This window comes from Martes martes (assembly GCF_963455335.1).
Source record: "Martes martes genome assembly, chromosome: 3".
Taxonomy (NCBI): domain Eukaryota; kingdom Metazoa; phylum Chordata; class Mammalia; order Carnivora; family Mustelidae; genus Martes; species Martes martes.
The window spans coordinates 116,481,181-116,498,943 of NC_137890.1; the positions used below are offsets into that span (position 1 = coordinate 116,481,181).

Below are 17,763 nucleotides of genomic sequence, written 5' to 3' on the forward strand. Positions count from 1 at the left end.
ACTTTCTCTTGCAAGCAGTTTTGTAGGAGGTTCTGTTCTCTGTAAAGTTAAGAAAGGTTGAGCATTTAGTTATTACCTAGGGTGAAGAATTCACATAGTTTTTTCCAAAATTTCTAATCATTGAATCATCTGTTTCTTCTCCTTATATCTCAGCATTTTCTACAGAAATTCAAAAGGTGGAATAAACTTTTTTTTGTCCCCCCCCCCCTCAATTTATCCTGCTCCTTTGATAACCACATACTTTTTGCTTAGAAGAATAGAATTGTGGCTGCTGCATAAAAAATATATCTATCTGAAAGTCTGCTTCTGAGCCACCTTTGCCACGCCTGCTTTGTGCTTCTCTGGGGGACAACACTGAATTGGAGGTAGAGAGTGGGTTAGTCCTTTCTGTCTGGTAAAAGGCAACATGAAGTAAAGTATTTGACCAGAGCTTTCTGATAATCCTTTACTTACTCTTTTAAATCCCATGGTCCCACCTACCCTTTCACCAAACAGAAGGAAGGGAATATGTGAATGATTATTCAGTAACTGTGGGTTAAAACAATAGGTTCCTAGCCATACGCAGTACTAATTTAAAGGGAGACCTTTTCTTCATATGAAAATATTCTGTCATGTGTTCTATTTAGAATTATTTATCAACACACACTAATGAAATAAAAAAATTCTGAATTGTAACAAATAATGAAAATTATAGAAAAAATAAATAGTTAATAAAACCAGATCAAAGACCAAATGATACTTTCATAAATTTCAACATGGGCTCTTTTCTTATAATCAGATATACAATACTCTCATATATTTCAATTCTTTTCCTGCTTCCTTAAAAGAAAATTGACATTCTTTTTTCATTTTTGTAGGCCTGTGGTATACATTATAACATTCAGTTTTTCCTAAAGTCTAAAATTCAATCACGAGAAGCAGCAAGACTGAGAATTACATCCTAAATCTTGGGAGGAAAACAAAACAAAACAAAACTAAATAAAAAAAAACAAACAAACACCTTCACTGGTTTCAGCTCAGAAATTGGACATATTTAGACTAAAACTTTTTGCAGTATGGAACCTGGAGCATGAAAGCTGATATCAGTGACATGTTTTCTATCTTTTGGCCTTCTTTATTTTTTCAGGATCGGGTTTCTCAGGTCAACCTAAGCATAATTTTCTTTTTTTAGTCATCCTGCAATCTAACTCTCCCAGATTCATTTTTCTATTCTCCTCACATTATACTGTAGGTACCAAACAGAACTCATGGAATCCAACCTATTAACTGATAACTGTTCCCAACAGGCTCTCTGCCCCAAAGGCATGCATATAGATCCAAAAAGCAAAGACCTAAGAATAAAATTGACCAAATAACAGAAAGCTTTAATGAAGACCACTTTGAACAATTATAATAACCAGATAAAGTATGACATCAGTGAAAAAGACAGAATAAGGATCTCTGAAAACTTATTCCTCCATAAAAGCAATGGGAAAACCAGCAAAAAAAAAAAAAAAAGTTTTTTTAAAATAATTTCATTGTAAATGTTTTTATAGTCTTTTTTTTTCAGTTTTCAGAACTCTGAAAATTTACCAAAGACTTTTAGCATTCCAGAGAATGTTTATTCAAGAAAAATAGTTGATCTAGATAAAAACAGTGAGCTTTGTGGTGTTTTAAGTTGCTCTATTTCTATCCCCTTTCTCCAGCTCCATGGTATCCTTGAAAAACAACACCTTCCAGTCACAGGGACATGGCTTTGTTCATTGTGGTATCTGCTTAACACTTAGCATTATGTTTTGAACATAGAAGTTTCTTAATAAGTGTTCGATAAATTCTCATTTAAAGTCTTTTGGATCTAGGCCTACTTTCTAATACAAAATGAAGCCTTCATGCAGGTCACTAATGGACTTCTAGAACTGGTTCCTGGTTTCTTGCCTTCAGTTTTTCTTATATATTCTGACAGATTGTCTATCATGAATGCCAATATGACCACTACATTCCCCCTCCAAACTATCGGAGTGCTACCCATTAAGTAAACTACAAATTCCTGACCACAATCTGCACAGCTGCAGACTTACTGCCTCTTCACTCTGTTACTCTTTATGTCTTCCATCCCAGTAATATGAACTTACTCATTATCTTATTGCAGTATATAATTACAGCAACTCCATTTACCCTTACTGCTATGGTATTTGCTTTGTCTTCATTCTTTTGGTCCTGAATTTCCATGTCTATTTTATAAACCTGTCTGTATTCCTTTTATATTAACATTAGAAAAAGATAGAACTAAATAATAGAGGAAAGAGAGGGAAGATGAGGGGGACAGTAGATCAGATGTGATGATTCTTCATAGAGTCTTATGAAATCTGGAGTTAAATCAGAACAAGAGGAATGTGATATGTGTATGATGGCCAGAGCTAGACTGGAAAGTATTGTTAGTTGTGCTTTATTTGTACTCTGACCTGTGGTTGGGATGGGTTCATTAAGCTAAATGTATCTTACTCCTGTTAGTTTGGGAGGGACTGGTGAAAGAGCCCCAGACCATGCCTAGAGTAAATAATCTTAGCTGAGCCAAGATTATTAATGAAAGAGTAGCCAAAATATTTACTATGAATTGACTCTGTAGGTCTGTAATCTTGGGTGGGAGAAAATGAAGAGGCAGGAATTAAGACTTCATTAGGAGCCTCTTCTAACCTGTTTAAGAAAGAGGCAAGTATTTATACTAATATTTATATTATATGTATTTATTCAATAAGTAAAATAAATATAGTCATTATTTACACGTGATTGTCATTCCTCCACTTTGTGCTTTAAACTGAACTTGTCAGTTTTCTTCCTTCTGCATCTATTACAATGCTACATATCCTATGTCAGTTAAATTGACAGCATCAAGATACTTCCTCCAAGAAAGTTTGATCTGAATATTTTGATACCCTTTATCACCATACATCACTTAACTTTGGCCTACCATTTTCATAGGGATTCAGGGTTTCTAAAATATATCCTGAACATTATTTGGCATATTATCTTTTTAAAAAGGTCATGATATTGGGTCTAAAATAATAGGTTTCTTTTTTTTTTCCCCTAGAGTTGAGAAAACCATACCTAACCACCATAATAGGTGGCCACTGAGGTTTGAGGAATGAAAATCCCTGTGGCCCCCCCAAATTTTTTCTCCAGAGACTTGCAATTTCCATCATCAGAGGATTTGGGATTGTATTGGAAATACCCTTTAGGAGAAGAATAATTGATTATGTCATCAGTATTTGCAGTAAACTAATTTACCATTCTTGGGAAGCCAATAATCTCAAAAGGCCTAATAAATGATAAATGTTTCAAAGGAGATAAAAGCAAAGGAACAAGGTCCAGATGCTGGGAAACTCCTGAAGAGGAGGGATTATTGTTGGATATATTCAGACGTGGTATGAAGACTATGAAGTGAAGGGGGAAGATAGAACCACAGTGGGGATAAGCAAACAGAGAGGAGGAAAACATTCTCTTTGTCTGCTTTACAATTTAAGCTTAGTGCTGAGAGTTTGCAAAAGACAGAAGTCTCACTAAATCCAAGTAGAACTACTAGAGGATTCCATGTAATCATTTGCTTTTGAATAGCACTCATATAATTATTAAAATATTAATTTATATTTACACATTAATTTTCTTAGATACTTACGTATTTGAGAAAGCATGAGAAGGGAGAGTACCCTGGGCTGTGGCATGAACCCGAGGTCCTATTTATTAGAAAAATAAAATTATAATTAGTTTATATACTTCCCCAGCAACTTGTAAAGTGGAAATTAATATCCTCTAGTAGATCTTTATTCTTTGGTGCTATCTTGTTTAAAGGCCTCCAGAGATTCTCCACAATGAAGCCTAAATTCCTTCGGAAGGCATAAAATATACCATATAATCTGATGTTCTCACCTCTGCAGTGTCTACTCTGGCTAGTCTCTATCCATTCATATATATTCTATGGTCCATAGACACAGAATGACATAATTTGTTAAATATATCATGTTTTTCATGCCACTGGGCCTTTGTTTTTGCCATTTCCTTAGTCTGGAGCATCCTAGTCCTTCTTTGTAATTTCTCTTCTTTTAGGCTTCACTCAGCTTGTATTAATTCCACTAGAAAGCTTTGCCTAAGTAAATAAATATCCTTCTTTAGTGCTCCTGAAGCATTCTACACATGTTTCTATTATAAAACCCATTATGTTATATCATAATTAAATGTTTACTCTTCTGTGTTCCTATGACATGAATTTACCACTATATCCTCAGCACTTAACACAAAGTATCCAGTTACATTTGTTTGTAGAATCCATTATTTAATTAATATGTTTCTAAACATTTATTGATTGATTTGCTGCCATTAATCTCCTCCTACTTGGATATTTTCTAACTTTATATATAATCCAGCAAGATTCTATTGCTGAGTTTTGGGAAATACTTGGGATTGAAGTGATATGGGAAGTCTTTCTGCAGTACATCTCTACAGGCATACTGAATTGGTGTATGTCAATTATGCAAAACCAAAAATGAATAAAAGTTTTAGACAAAAAGATTGCCCTAAATTCAGAAAGTAGTTTTAGTAATTAGAATTAGTTCAAAGTTAAGTTTAGATGGTAACTCTTGTATCTTCCAGCAAATGAGTAACAAATAGGTACTAATGATGTGTATAAAAAGTCTTAAACCCCGTGAACATTTTGAGTTTGTTTTTTTGTTTTTGTTTTTGTTTTTGTTTTTTTGTAGATACGTTTTTGTGTACGGTTTGGTAGAAGTAACTGGAATTAAGAGTGCACAGATCTGAGAAATTAAGTGTGAAGACAATACTATTTTAAAAGCAAAGTAATAAATAACAAGGTTTTCTGTTTCCATTAATATGCTAGAGTAAATATCTAAAATATTTGCCTAGAATTCTATATAAATCATTAAAACCACCCTCTTAAAAGCAGCTAAGCTTTTAAACATATTAAGAGAAATCTTTCAGAGTAAAAAATTTGGAATAACACAAATCTAGAGTGGTAAGCAACTTTTGCAGCTGATGCTTGCTCTATGAGCATTGGCAATACCTACAAACAAAATGGGGAGTCAGAACTGAGTAGGAGCCTCTAAAAATATACTGGATGCCAAAAAGCTATACATTGGTTGAAGAGTTGTCTTAACAAAAAAGAAAAACAAACAAACAAACAAAACTCATGTTACAGAGGTAGCAGCACAAATAAACTATGTCTTGGCTTCAGCTGTGGATAAAGGAAGAAGAGGAAAAAAATTAAAATATCTCTTAAGAGATAATCTGTGATTATGAATTCCTATATGACTTTGAGGTTCAAATCTACTGCATAGTCATAAAACTCCAAGTGAGAAATTATTTTAAAATGAACCTGTATTTATACCTCTTGGGTGCCTAGCAGAAGCATATGGAAAAATTTTAAACAGCTTTATAGAAGTTTAATTGGTATTCAAAGAGCTCTACATATTTAACGGATTGAATTTGAGTTTCTATAGAACAACACATACTATTGAAATATAGAATTCTCAATGATACATTTCTGTCAAAAATGAGCTCACAGATAACAGTAATGCCCCCTACACACACACACACACACACACACACACACACAAATACAAAGAAACAAATCCCCATGGCTGTTAACAGAGGGGGAAAAAAGCATTAAAATTAGACATCAGTGATTTCAGATATTTGAATTACCAGATATAGAATATTCAAAAAGTACATCTTATATGCTTAAATATTTAAAGAAGGGATTGGAAAACACAGGAATAGAACAAGAACTTATCAAAAAAGTCCAGTTAAATTTGAAAAATAATTGTTCAGGAATTGTGTGTGTGTGTATGTGTGTATGCATGCATATATATAATGTTTAATCAGAGAAATTTCAAAATACATTGAATTGATAAAATAGTAAATTAGATAAGCTAAAGAAAGAATTGGAGATTTGGAGGACAAATTTGAATAAATTAACCAGAATGCAGCACAGAGAAATGGAAAATACGATAGTTGTTCAAAGATATAGAAGAAAAAAGATCTAAATATACATAACTGAAGTTTTAGAAGAAAGAAGATAATAAAAAATAATAAAGAAAGTCTGAAAATGGACTCTCAACTATATGGTCAATTAATCTTCAACAGATCAGGAAGAAATATCCAATGGGGGGGGCAGTCTCTTCAATAAATAGTGCTGGGAGAATTGGACAGCTATATACAGAAGAATGAAACTCAACCGTTCTCTTACATGATACACAAAGATAAACTCAAAATGGATGAGAGACCTCAATGTGAGACAGGAATCCATCAAAATCATAGAGGAGAACATAGACAGTAACCTTTTTGACACCAGCTGCTGCAACTTCTTTCATGATACATCTCCAAAGGCAAGGGAAACAAGAGCAAAAATGAACTTTTGGGACTTCATCAAAATAAAAATCTTCTGCACAGCAAAGGAAACAGTCTACAAAATCAAGAGGTAACCCATGGAAAATTTGCAAGTGACATTATAGATAAAGGGCTGGTATCTAAGATCTATAAAGAACTTCTCAAACTCAACACCCCAAAAACAAATACTCAAGTAAAAAAATGGGCAGAAGACATGAACAGACACTTCTCCATCGAAGACATACAAATGGCTAACAGACACATGAAAAAATGTTCAACATCATGAGCCATCAAGGAAATTAAAATCAAAACCACATTGAGATACCACCTTACATGAGTTAGAATGGCAAAAATTAACAAGGAAGGAAACAACAAACGTTGGTGAGGATGTGGAGAAAAGGGAACCCTCTTACACTGTTGGTGAGAATGCACGTTGGTACTGCCACTTTGGAAAACAGAATAGAGGTTCCTCAAGAAGTTAAAAATAGAGCTACCCTATGACCCAGCAATTGGACTATTGGAGATTTACCCCAAAGATACAGATTAGGTGAAAAGAAGGGGCACATGCACCCCAATGTTCATAGCAGCAATATCTATAATAGCCAAACTGTGGAAGGAGATGAGATGCCCTTTGACAGATGAATGGATAAAGAAGATGTGATTCATATATACAATGGAATATTACTTAGCCATCAGAAAGGATGAATACCTACCATTTGCATCAACATGGATGGAACTGGAGGGGATCATGCTAAGTGAAATAAATCAAGCAAAGAAAGATAATTATAGGGTTTCACTCGTATATGGAACAGAAGGAATAGCCTGGAGGACATTAGGGGAAGGAAGAGAAAACTGAAGGTGGGAAGACTCATAGGGGGAGATGAATCATGAGAGACTATGGACTCTGGGAAACAATTTGAGGGTTTCAGAGGGAGGAGGGATGGGATACACCTTCATACCCAGTGATGGGTATTAAGAAGGGCAGGTGTTGCAATGAACACTGAGTGTTATATGCAAATAATGAATCATGGAATACTATATCAAAAACTAATGATGTACTGTATGATGACTTACACAACATAAGAAAAAAATAAGCTTAACACTGAAAGAAAGCAAGAAAGGAGAAATTAAAGGAAAATATAAAAAAAGTAGAACAAAGCAAAAGCACCAATAAGGCAGTAAAAATCTTCCAAAGGTTGTGATTAACATAAATGCAAATGGTTTAAATTCAAATAAAAGTCAAATTCCAAGACTCAATAAAAATAAAACAAGATGATACAGATGTAGAGTGTTTACAAAAGCCACATCTATACATAAAAAGATACTAAGACTGAAAGCTGACATAGCTATATTAGTATCAGATCTAGTAAATTTGAGACAAAAAGCATCACTTATGATAAAGCTCATACATAATAACAAAAAGCTCAATTTTACACCTAAAACTAATATTACACAGTATGGTAACTAACTGAAATTTAAATAAAAAAATGAAAAAGCCCTCAATTCACCAGGATAGTCCTGTATGTGCCTGCTAACCTAGGTCAAGAAATAAAATTTTAAAATGGACAGAACTACATGGGGGAATTGATAAACTAATCATTCCCAATGATTTTTAGAACAGGGTAGATAAAAATAAGTGTGTATATATATATATATATATATATATGTGCATATATATATATATGATATATAAGATATATGAACTACACAATTCAACAGCTTGATTGAATGGGAATATTTAGAACATGGCACCACCAAATTAATAATATTTATAATTTTCAAACACACAGAACACGTAAAAAATTAATCATGTGTGCTAAGCCAATAAAGCAATTCTGCAGATATTTCAAAAATCTGGTGCCATAAAAGCCATGGTGTCAGTCCACAAAGCAATTAAATTGGAAATGAATAACAAAAAGGAAACTAGAAATCCAATATACTTGAAATTTTAAAACTCATTTGAAAATACAAAGTAACAAAAAATTGGAATTTAGATATGATCTAACAAAAAAAGGAAAATATTGCACATTAAATTTTGTAGTACATTTCAAAATCTCTTACATATCACCACACACTATTCTAAGCACTTTTACAAATACTAATGTATTGAATTGCTATAGGAATCATATGGATGATGTATTATTATTACTGTTCATGTAACAGCACTCCAGCCAGTCTTAAAGGTTAACTTGCTTCAAATCAACCCACTCCTTGCTTACTGACCTAAGGTCCTTGATCTGTAACAGAACTAATTACTAATTTACTTTTTTTGAGATATGCAGACCACTGGCCTTGGGAATGAAGGACCAGAGCATTCCCAGGCAACAGAGGCCAGAAACCTGTTTGAAGCCACCTGGACTCTGATTAGCCCAAAAATCTTTCAGCAAAATATTCTTCTTTTTTAAGGTCACACAGTGACTTTACTGACCTCCCTTTGTGCATCTGTAGACCTTGCCCTTCTTTGCAGAAGGAACAGAGTGGTCTTGCACAACCCCTGGGTACCAGGAAACCAGACCTTCTTGCACAACATCCACCCTGGACACCCAAGAAATAGAACTTCTTGCACAGCTTCTGAGCTCTGAAATAACTGTAGCTGGCATCACTGAGTCTGCAGGTAATCAAAAAATGTCACAGACTACTGCACTCCCTTAACTGATTAAACCCCTTTAAAAATCTTATGGCCAAGCAGAAACCTCTGACAAGAGTTGGCTTACTGCAGTTTTCTGGCCTCCTGAATGAAGCTCAAAGATTCCTTTCCAATCAAAACTCATCTCTCGATTGGCCTTTCCAGAGATGGGCAGTGAATTCGGGGTAGGTAACATTCTCATTTTATAGTTGGAAAAACCGAAGAACAGAGAAATTAAATAACTTGGCCAGACATAAATTTTTAGTGTTGGAGAGTGGATTCAATTTAAGTAGTCTTGCCCGAATATATGTTCCTCCCTATTATGCTGTACTACCTTCTGATAATCTGATCCATGTGGATAGGATACATGATAAGTTTATGACAAGAAATTTGAAATTTAGATGAATAAATTTATAAGAAAAGTGTAGTGGTGAAAACAAACTTAAAAAGAAACAAAATATATAGTTTCAAATCTAATTGAATCTGCAGCTTTAAATTTTTTCTCACTAAGAGAGCCAGGACCAGGTTAAATATTTTGCCAGTGATTTGTACCAAACATTCAAGGAATATTCAGCACCATACTAGGCATAAAGCAGGAGCTCAATAAATATTAGTTGAAAAGTGAATTAAGAGATTGCATAACTTACTAATAGCTGTTACTGATGTTTACCTGATTCACAGAAGTAGCTTGATCTCTTGTTTGTTCTTTCATTCCAATCAGCATTTATCTCCTTCTACATAATCCAAACAACAAAACAAACATCCTCAAGGGAGTTTTTCCCCCAGCATTTGAACATCAACTATTTCTTATATATTTAAAATACAGAAATTTAAGATTTTGAGAACTTCTCTTAAATGTCAGTTTTTAAGAAACGCACACATTTTGTGATATTTATATTAAATCTATTTACAGAAGTTAAAAGTTCACAGTTGTATCATGGGAGGTCCACAAGACCACCTACACATTTGGTGATTTGCTAAGGCTCATGGGACTCAGAATATAGTTGTACTTGCATCTAAGATTTATTACATTAAAAGGATACACTATAGGATAAGGAAGGGGAAAAGACACAGGTTGAGTCTAGAAAAATCCATGCATAGTTTTTCTTATGCTCTCCCCTCCTGTGAGAGAACACACTTAAGAGGACATGCTTTTCTCCAACAATTAAAAAAAAATGCAGTAACATGTACAGTGTTTCTGCCCAAAGAAATCAATTAGAAAGTTAGCACTCAGTCTTTATTGAGTCTTTATTGAAGACTGGTCATAAGGACACCCTCCGCCTTAATGTATATCAAAATTCTAACCTCCTAAAAAGAAATCAGATGGTCAGCAAAAATCACATTATTTGCAATAGAATGCACCATCCATTCGGGTAGGGAAAGTTCTGTATCACTTAGGGACTGTTAGAAAAGCTAACCTACCCAACACTAGACAAAGGGCAATCTTGAAAGCGGGCCCTTCTAAAGACAGCAGTCTCAAGCCTGCTGTGTTAACTCTTTCCTGCACGGTAGTATTCGCCGGCATCCTAAAATAAACTATCTGTGGAATGCACTCATTAGAAAGTAAGCTAATCAACTCAGTGGAACAAAAAAATAGGTGTGTTTTTAAGCAAAGCTACAATAGGAGACAAGTTTAAGTAGAGCTGGAGCACAGAACAGGTTCTCTGAATATAGAGGAATGTCATTCCCTAGACTTGTTCAAGAACTCAACATGTTCAGGGAGGTAAATCCAGTGACATAAATAGGCTTCTTTTTTGCGCCCCAGGTCTGAGAGCTGAACATAGGCTGCTAGAAATACATTTTCTGACAGTGGTAGACTGTGTACATGTTGGAAGCAGAGTGTAATACTTCGTATAATAAAATGGCCACGTTGTTCCTCATAATAAATTAGGAACTTCTGGACATTTGGTACTCTTTTGAGATCAAGATAGGTGGAAAATTTAATAATAAACACATTGAACAAAAAAGGTCAGCAATAAAATTTAAATACTGTTTTTACAGGAGTTTTTGTTTGTTTATTTGTTTTTTAGTAAAGGACATAGCTTTTGCAATCTGTTGGGCAGATTGAGGATTTTAAATATTGAAGTTGTTAAGAATTTGTGTTTACTCTTAGCATACTTAAAATGGATAATGACATAGAACACTGAGCTATAGAATATTTATAATAAAACTGTACTATAGAGAAGCATATTATGGTAAACACATATCTTAGAAGTTATATGTAATGTAGTTTGTCAATTATTATGCATTAGAAGAAACAGAAAATGATGCCACTTCCTACCCAAGTCAAGTAGAATTCATTTGGAAAGAACTTAATAAATTGCCATTTTCAAATCATGTTAACTATTTAGCACAGTTAAACAGTTAACACTTTGCTACTAATGGAATGGATGATGTGGTTTTGACTCCTATAATAAGTAGGCAACTCACAGAGGAAAAAAAAAATCTAATTTATATCAGAAGACATACCCTGAATCTTTGGGGTTAACTTTCCAATAGCAGGAATCTGATGGCTGGTCAAGAGCCAAGAGGACTGATAGCATGATTGTCTCTGACCAGTCCATCAGGACTAGTCAAAGCCCAATCAAAGGCCACATTAATACATCCTCTGAAGGCTGCAGGTATGTACTGTGTGAATTATATTTAGAAAAATTATCTGAGGCCTATTAAAATTTTGTTATAATATGACTAATTTCAGGGAGTGAAGCAGTTTGGTATGGTCCCTTCATGATTGAAAATTTTTATACCATCCTTATTCATTTTTATACAATTTTTAATCATTTATTCTACTTGCATTTAGAGCAAGAGAAATATTATATACCTCATCTTTTGGAGGATCCAAGTAAGACTGTGAAGTTCTTGGATAATTTCTTGTGGCTGAAGTTTGAGGTGAAATAACTGAATTTTGAGCTGAGGTGAATACAGCTCCTAGAGAAAGAAGAGATAATTTTACATATGAGAAGATCATATTTCTGGAGCAAGGTTGAATGCTAATGAATATATCTGATCCAGTGCTCTCTGCTGAGCCACCACAATCACTAAATTACCACAATTAGGGATATATTTGAGTTAAGGAAGTATCTCCAAGAATAACATGACCTTTTTAAGTGTTCATTGGCTGCAAATTTCCAATGGTTCACCATTGCCTTTAGAGACAAGTCTGAAATCCTTAACCTCTAATCCTAATTTATTTAACATTATGCCAGCTTAATGCCTATAATTAAACACAGACCACTGCCAGAATTAATTGTTTCCATTTCATTCAGTCTGCAACGGAAGACCAGTCACTACTTGGATAGGGGAAGAACCAAAGCTGTGTTTTAGGGAAGAATGCTTTCACAGTAAAATTTATAGTGGATTAAAGAGAGGAGGAAGAGAATGGAGGAAGGTTACTGAAAAAATCAAGAATGAAGGAAACAAGGGTAGAAGCTGTGGGAATGAAAAAAAATAGAAAAGGGCAAAAGAAAAGGAGATAGATTAGACAGAAAGTGGCAACTTTGGGATGCAAATACAAAAAAAGAGAGTCAAAGATAACTCACAGCTTGTGCCTGGGTGAAAACAGAAGAAAGATGAGGAAGATGATGACTTGGATATTCTATTGAATTTGAGGCAATCATTGGCCACTGGATGGAGGTGTCTAATATTTTCTGTATATATATGTAGGATATGTATGGAAGTACTTTTAATGACTTCCTGAAATCTAACAAGGCACAGAAAAATTTAGGTAATGTGTAGTCCACTGAAGGGGATATGAGAAATAAGATGTATTATCTATGAAGAATTGATGGCAGTGGAGTACAGGGACCTTCCTGGAAATAGTTCTCTGTGCTGTACCTTACTGAATCAAGTATATCAGTAATGTGCTGTAGCATGATAAACAGCCACAGCAGGGACTCTAACTTTTCCACAGTTCACAAAATACAAAAGCTATACTCGTCAAACAATCACTGAAATATATGAGCCAATTATAATATCTATATTCATAAATAATTTTATACCATGCCTTACTTTCCAAAATAACCACAGTTTTTATAATCAGGTAGAACAATTTGAAAAACTATATGATAAAACCATGATTATGAACTTAAAATAACAAGTATGACTATTTTTCATTTTACCTCTATCATCAAAATTACTTGATTTTCTGGTTACTCCGTCTTTCTATATGGTAAAGAGAAAAACATTCATTAGCAACTGTACTACTTCTTTTTTTTTTTTTAAGATTTTATTTATTTATTTATTTATTTGTCAGAGAGAGTGAGCACAGGCAGGCAGAGAGGCAGAGGGAGAAGCAGGCTCCCTGCCGAGCAAGGATCCCGATGAGGACTCGATCCCAGGACACTGGGATCATGACCTGAGCTGAAGGCAGCTGCTTAACCAACTGAGCCACCCAGGCATCCCTAGCAACTGTACTTCTAAAAGAAATTTTGCCTCTGTCAATCAACCAAGTTTATAAAAATTTTCTCCCATTTATCCCCTAACTTTCACATGAAAATTGTCTCAAGGAAAATATATATTAACAACCTTCTAGATTATCTTCTATAGGGAATCTCAAATTTAATTAGTTTAAAATTGAGTTCATTATGTAGCAATGTACAATTGTTCCTTTTCTAGTATTCCATACTTTGCTTAAAGGTGTAGTAATCCATTCAGTGGTTGGTTCTAAAAAGTTTAGAGTCATCAATCTGTCTAAGGGAAATAAATATAACCCATTCCAATCCAGCCTATAGCTTAGCAAACATATTTCTCAAAATTTTGGCCAAAATTTTATTTTGATTTTGAGAACATCATTTCATTGTGATATTTTTTCTGTGTCTGTCTGTCCCATCAGGCAATAGGTCCTCAAGGGGAGTGATTATGTTTTATTCATCTTTTTACCGTATGTGTCCCAATTTCCTCATTTTCCCTTCCTTCTGGTTCAGCACAGGGCTTGGTCAACAATAGATGTTCAATAAATTTTGGATATTATTATTGCAATTGCTAAATGTTTGAATTAGTTTCTGCTAAATTACACAGTGACTCAATATTCTGAAGGAGAGATTTGGCCTCATGAATAGATCATAATATCCTTAGCCAATCAGTATCATGCTAGTGAAGGAGATAGGTCATAGAAGTGAAAAATTAATTAGATAAATAATCACCATTCAACAGATTGAGACAATATTATACCTTTTGTTCTGTACCATTAACTTGCTCTTCTAAATGGCCAGCTGAAGTTGCTGGTTTTTTGACAACAGTCTTTGAACTACTTAAAGACTGATAAATAACATTTGCTGCAGGTCCTGAAAGTAAATGAGAGAGAGACACCATAGTTTTTTTTAAACAACCTATTGAAGCGTAATTGAAATACAACAAACCACACTTATTTAAATTGAATTTTTTTTAAAATATGTCTATAACTTTGAGACTATCACTGCAATCAAAATAACTTTTACAATACCATTAAAATTTTTTTCATCCCTTGAGAAGTGTTTTATTATACGGATAAATCACAGTTTTTTATCCACTTACCTACTATTTGGGTTGTTTCCATTTTGGCCTTTCACAAATAAACCCTTATGAGCTTTCATGTACAAGTCAACTGTGTGGACATTAGTTTTCATTTCTCTTGGGTAAATACCTAGTAATGGAATGACTGGATCATATGGTAGGTATCGGTTTAACTTTCAAGAAACACCACACTGTTTTCCAAAATGGCAATACCTTTTACCTATCATTCAGAGGTGCATCAGAATTTCAATTCTTTCACATTCTTGCCCACATTTATAAGCAGAAGAAAGAAAAATAGTAAAGATCAAAGTGAAAATGAAAGAAATAGAAAAAAGAGAGAAAATAATGAACCTAATAGCTGATTCTTTGAAAACATCAATAAAAGTGATAAGCCAGATTGACCAGGAAAAAGAGAAGACAAATTTTCAGCATCAGGAAGATTAGAGATAACAGCACAACAAAAATCTATAGAGAATACTAAAAATAATAATAAAGGAATATTATGAAAAATGTATGGCAGTTAAGTTTAACAACATATACAAGTGACTGATTCCTTAAAAAATACAAACTAATCTCATTCATGAATAGTTGATATAAAGAACTACATATCTACAAAGGAAATTGAATATGTTAAAAACATGTCCAGAAAGAAAGCTCCAGGCTCCAATGAGTTCATTTCTGAAGTATACCTAAGATCTAAGGAAGAAATCATATAAATTCCATACAAACTCTTCCAGAAAATTGAAGAGGAATGAACTTCTTTCCCAACTCATACTTTGAGATTAAGATCACTTTGATACCAAAATCACTAAAAGGTATTACAGGAAAAGAAAATCTCAGTCAATTCCCCCATTAACAAAGATACAAAAATTATAAATAAAATAAATTGAATCTAACAATATATGATAAAGATAATACATAATGAATGAGGTTAATCCATTACTCATTAAAAATAAGCCAAAGTGATTCACAACATTAAAACATAAAAAAGAAAATTTAGATGGTTATCTCAAAAGATATAGGGAAAAATATGATAAAGTTCAATACCCATTCATGATCAAACCTCTTTGTGAACTAAGAATATGAGGATATGTCCTTCTTCTGATAAAAGTTATCTTCAAATCTCTAAAGATGATACTCTAATTTATATTGATCACTTTCCCTTAAGTTTTTGGAACAAGATTAAGTTGTACACAATCATCATTTTATTCAACACTATCGTGGAGGTGCTAGCCAGTGAGAAAAAGAAAACGAAAAGTGAGTCCAAAGAAATCCCAGCAGAATATGTTGTAGAAACTAGAAAGCCCAGTCTAAAATTTATATAGAGATATAAAGGCCCTACAATAAGCAAGTCAGCCTAGAAGAACCATGAATGTTAGAGAACTCAAATTGCCAAATTTCAAGACTTATTATAAAGTTACAGTAATTAAGAGAACACTGTATCCAATAAGAACAAATAAATAAATAAAACAGGAGAATTTCCACAAACAGGTCTGTCTGTATATCTATCATCTATATATGTTCACTTTATCTTTGCAAAAACGCCAGTAAAACTCAATGATATTGAAGTAATTGAATGTGCACAAGATAAGGTTGAATAATCCTGTCTTCCCAGATAGCAAGGAAGCTATCAAAAATCATTAGGGTTATGTCACAAAGGACTCAAGAATTATCTTAAATGGAGATCCCACTCACCAAAGCTATCAAACTTTCAGCATGAATAAGCACAGTAAGAGAACTGTATTGAAGCATTTTCAATTTATTTAAATCTATAAATTCATAATGACATAAGACAAAACTGGTTGCTCATTGTTGGTGGATGCTACTGAAACAATTAACTATTTTGAAAACTGATAAATGGTGGTAAAATATTAAGCATCAATCTGCTTTTCTGAAGTATCCTGTACACCACATTGTAGCGAAGTAGTAATTAAGAGGAAGTTTATTTTATATAAGTATTATAGTTAATCTATGAAGAAGGAATGATAGAATTAAAATATCCCAACTTTGCAACCCGTAATTAGTTCATGGATCTAGGCCTTGAACATAAATAGCTGCTAACATTACAAAGAGAAAGAAAAGGAGATATTATATGCTGCCTGATGGAAAGACTAACCACTATCTATGAATCAGTCTTGTTAGAGAAACAGAACCTGTGAATGGCTGCATAAGAAGACCCTGACCTTACCTCCTCCCTTGGACACACTAAATCTCCAGCTACATCTAGAACAATTCTTTCTGAAAAAGAGATAAAAAGGCCACATTTGGTTGAGAGGAGAGGCAGAGACGTAGTCTAGCTGAGAATCCCACCCCTAGTGTAGCAACCCACTGGTTAGAAGGATTTCACAAATATGGAGCACATCCCTGAGTTTGAGCTCTGTAACCTTGGGACCTGCACTGGAAATATGAGCCTCCAAGCATTGTCTTCAAAAGTCAACATGGCTTATCTTATGTCTAGGAGATTCAAAGGACACTGAGAAACTGAAACTCTGTTCCTAAAGGGCTTGTGCACAGACTACTTACCCTGAGATCCAGCACAAAAGCAGCAGGCTGAAAATGCATTTAGACCGTATGTGAAGGAGATCCACTGACTATTCTTAAACCAATTGCTGGACAGGCAGAGGTCTATTCCAACTCTTTCCAGGGAAGGAGGTGCTGGTTGGTGCCATTTTTATACTCTCCTACATTTCTAAGTGCTAGCAAATGCCAAATGCTATTTTTTTTAATTCTCTTAACCCTGTTAGCACTGCTTCTATGGCCCTGCCCCATGAAAGCCAGTGGGTGGACTTGCCTGCCCCAATGATCCCCTGTGGCCCTGCCAAAGCCAGCAACTACACATAGTTCACAGGGGACACCCTTTGAATGCCTGTCTCTGGTGGCCAAGGGGCCCTCTGTTTTGGATTCCTACGGGACTGAAGCAAACAGAGAGTTCTTGGCAGGATGCTGCACAGACAATAGGTGAAACACACCCCCAGTCTTCTTTTGACCACTCCTTTAAGACTGGAAGAAAGAGATGTTTTGTCTCATACATAGAAGCAAAGAATCAATCAAACTGAGGAAATGGGAATGTGTTCCAAATTAAAGACAAGAAAAGCCCCCAAAGAAAACTTTAATGAAACAGATAAGTAATTTACCTGATAAAGAGTTCAAGATAATAGTCACGGTTCAAGATGCTCACAGATCTTGGGAAAAGAAGGGATGAACACAGAGAGATCAACAAAGAGAGAGAAAAATAAGAAAGTGTCAAACGTAAGTCATAGAGTTGAAGAATG

At 34.3% G+C, this 17,763-nt stretch overlaps 1 protein-coding gene across 1 annotated transcript in view; it reads right to left on the reverse strand.

The window, feature by feature from the left end:
• The window catches only part of FSIP2 (fibrous sheath interacting protein 2), a gene marked incomplete at both ends in the record, with an annotated part of 90,774 nt that overhangs the window by 50,725 nt on the left and 22,286 nt on the right, over nucleotides 1-17,763 (reverse strand). The window contains 6 exons of the mRNA XM_080799173.1: nucleotides 3-39; nucleotides 3,653-3,710; nucleotides 9,672-9,735; nucleotides 11,823-11,929; nucleotides 13,120-13,162; nucleotides 14,171-14,283. Of these exons, the coding sequence (XP_080655299.1) occupies nucleotides 3-39; nucleotides 3,653-3,710; nucleotides 9,672-9,735; nucleotides 11,823-11,929; nucleotides 13,120-13,162; nucleotides 14,171-14,283 (422 nt within the window). The remainder of the gene's footprint in view (nucleotides 1-2; nucleotides 40-3,652; nucleotides 3,711-9,671; nucleotides 9,736-11,822; nucleotides 11,930-13,119; nucleotides 13,163-14,170; nucleotides 14,284-17,763) is intronic.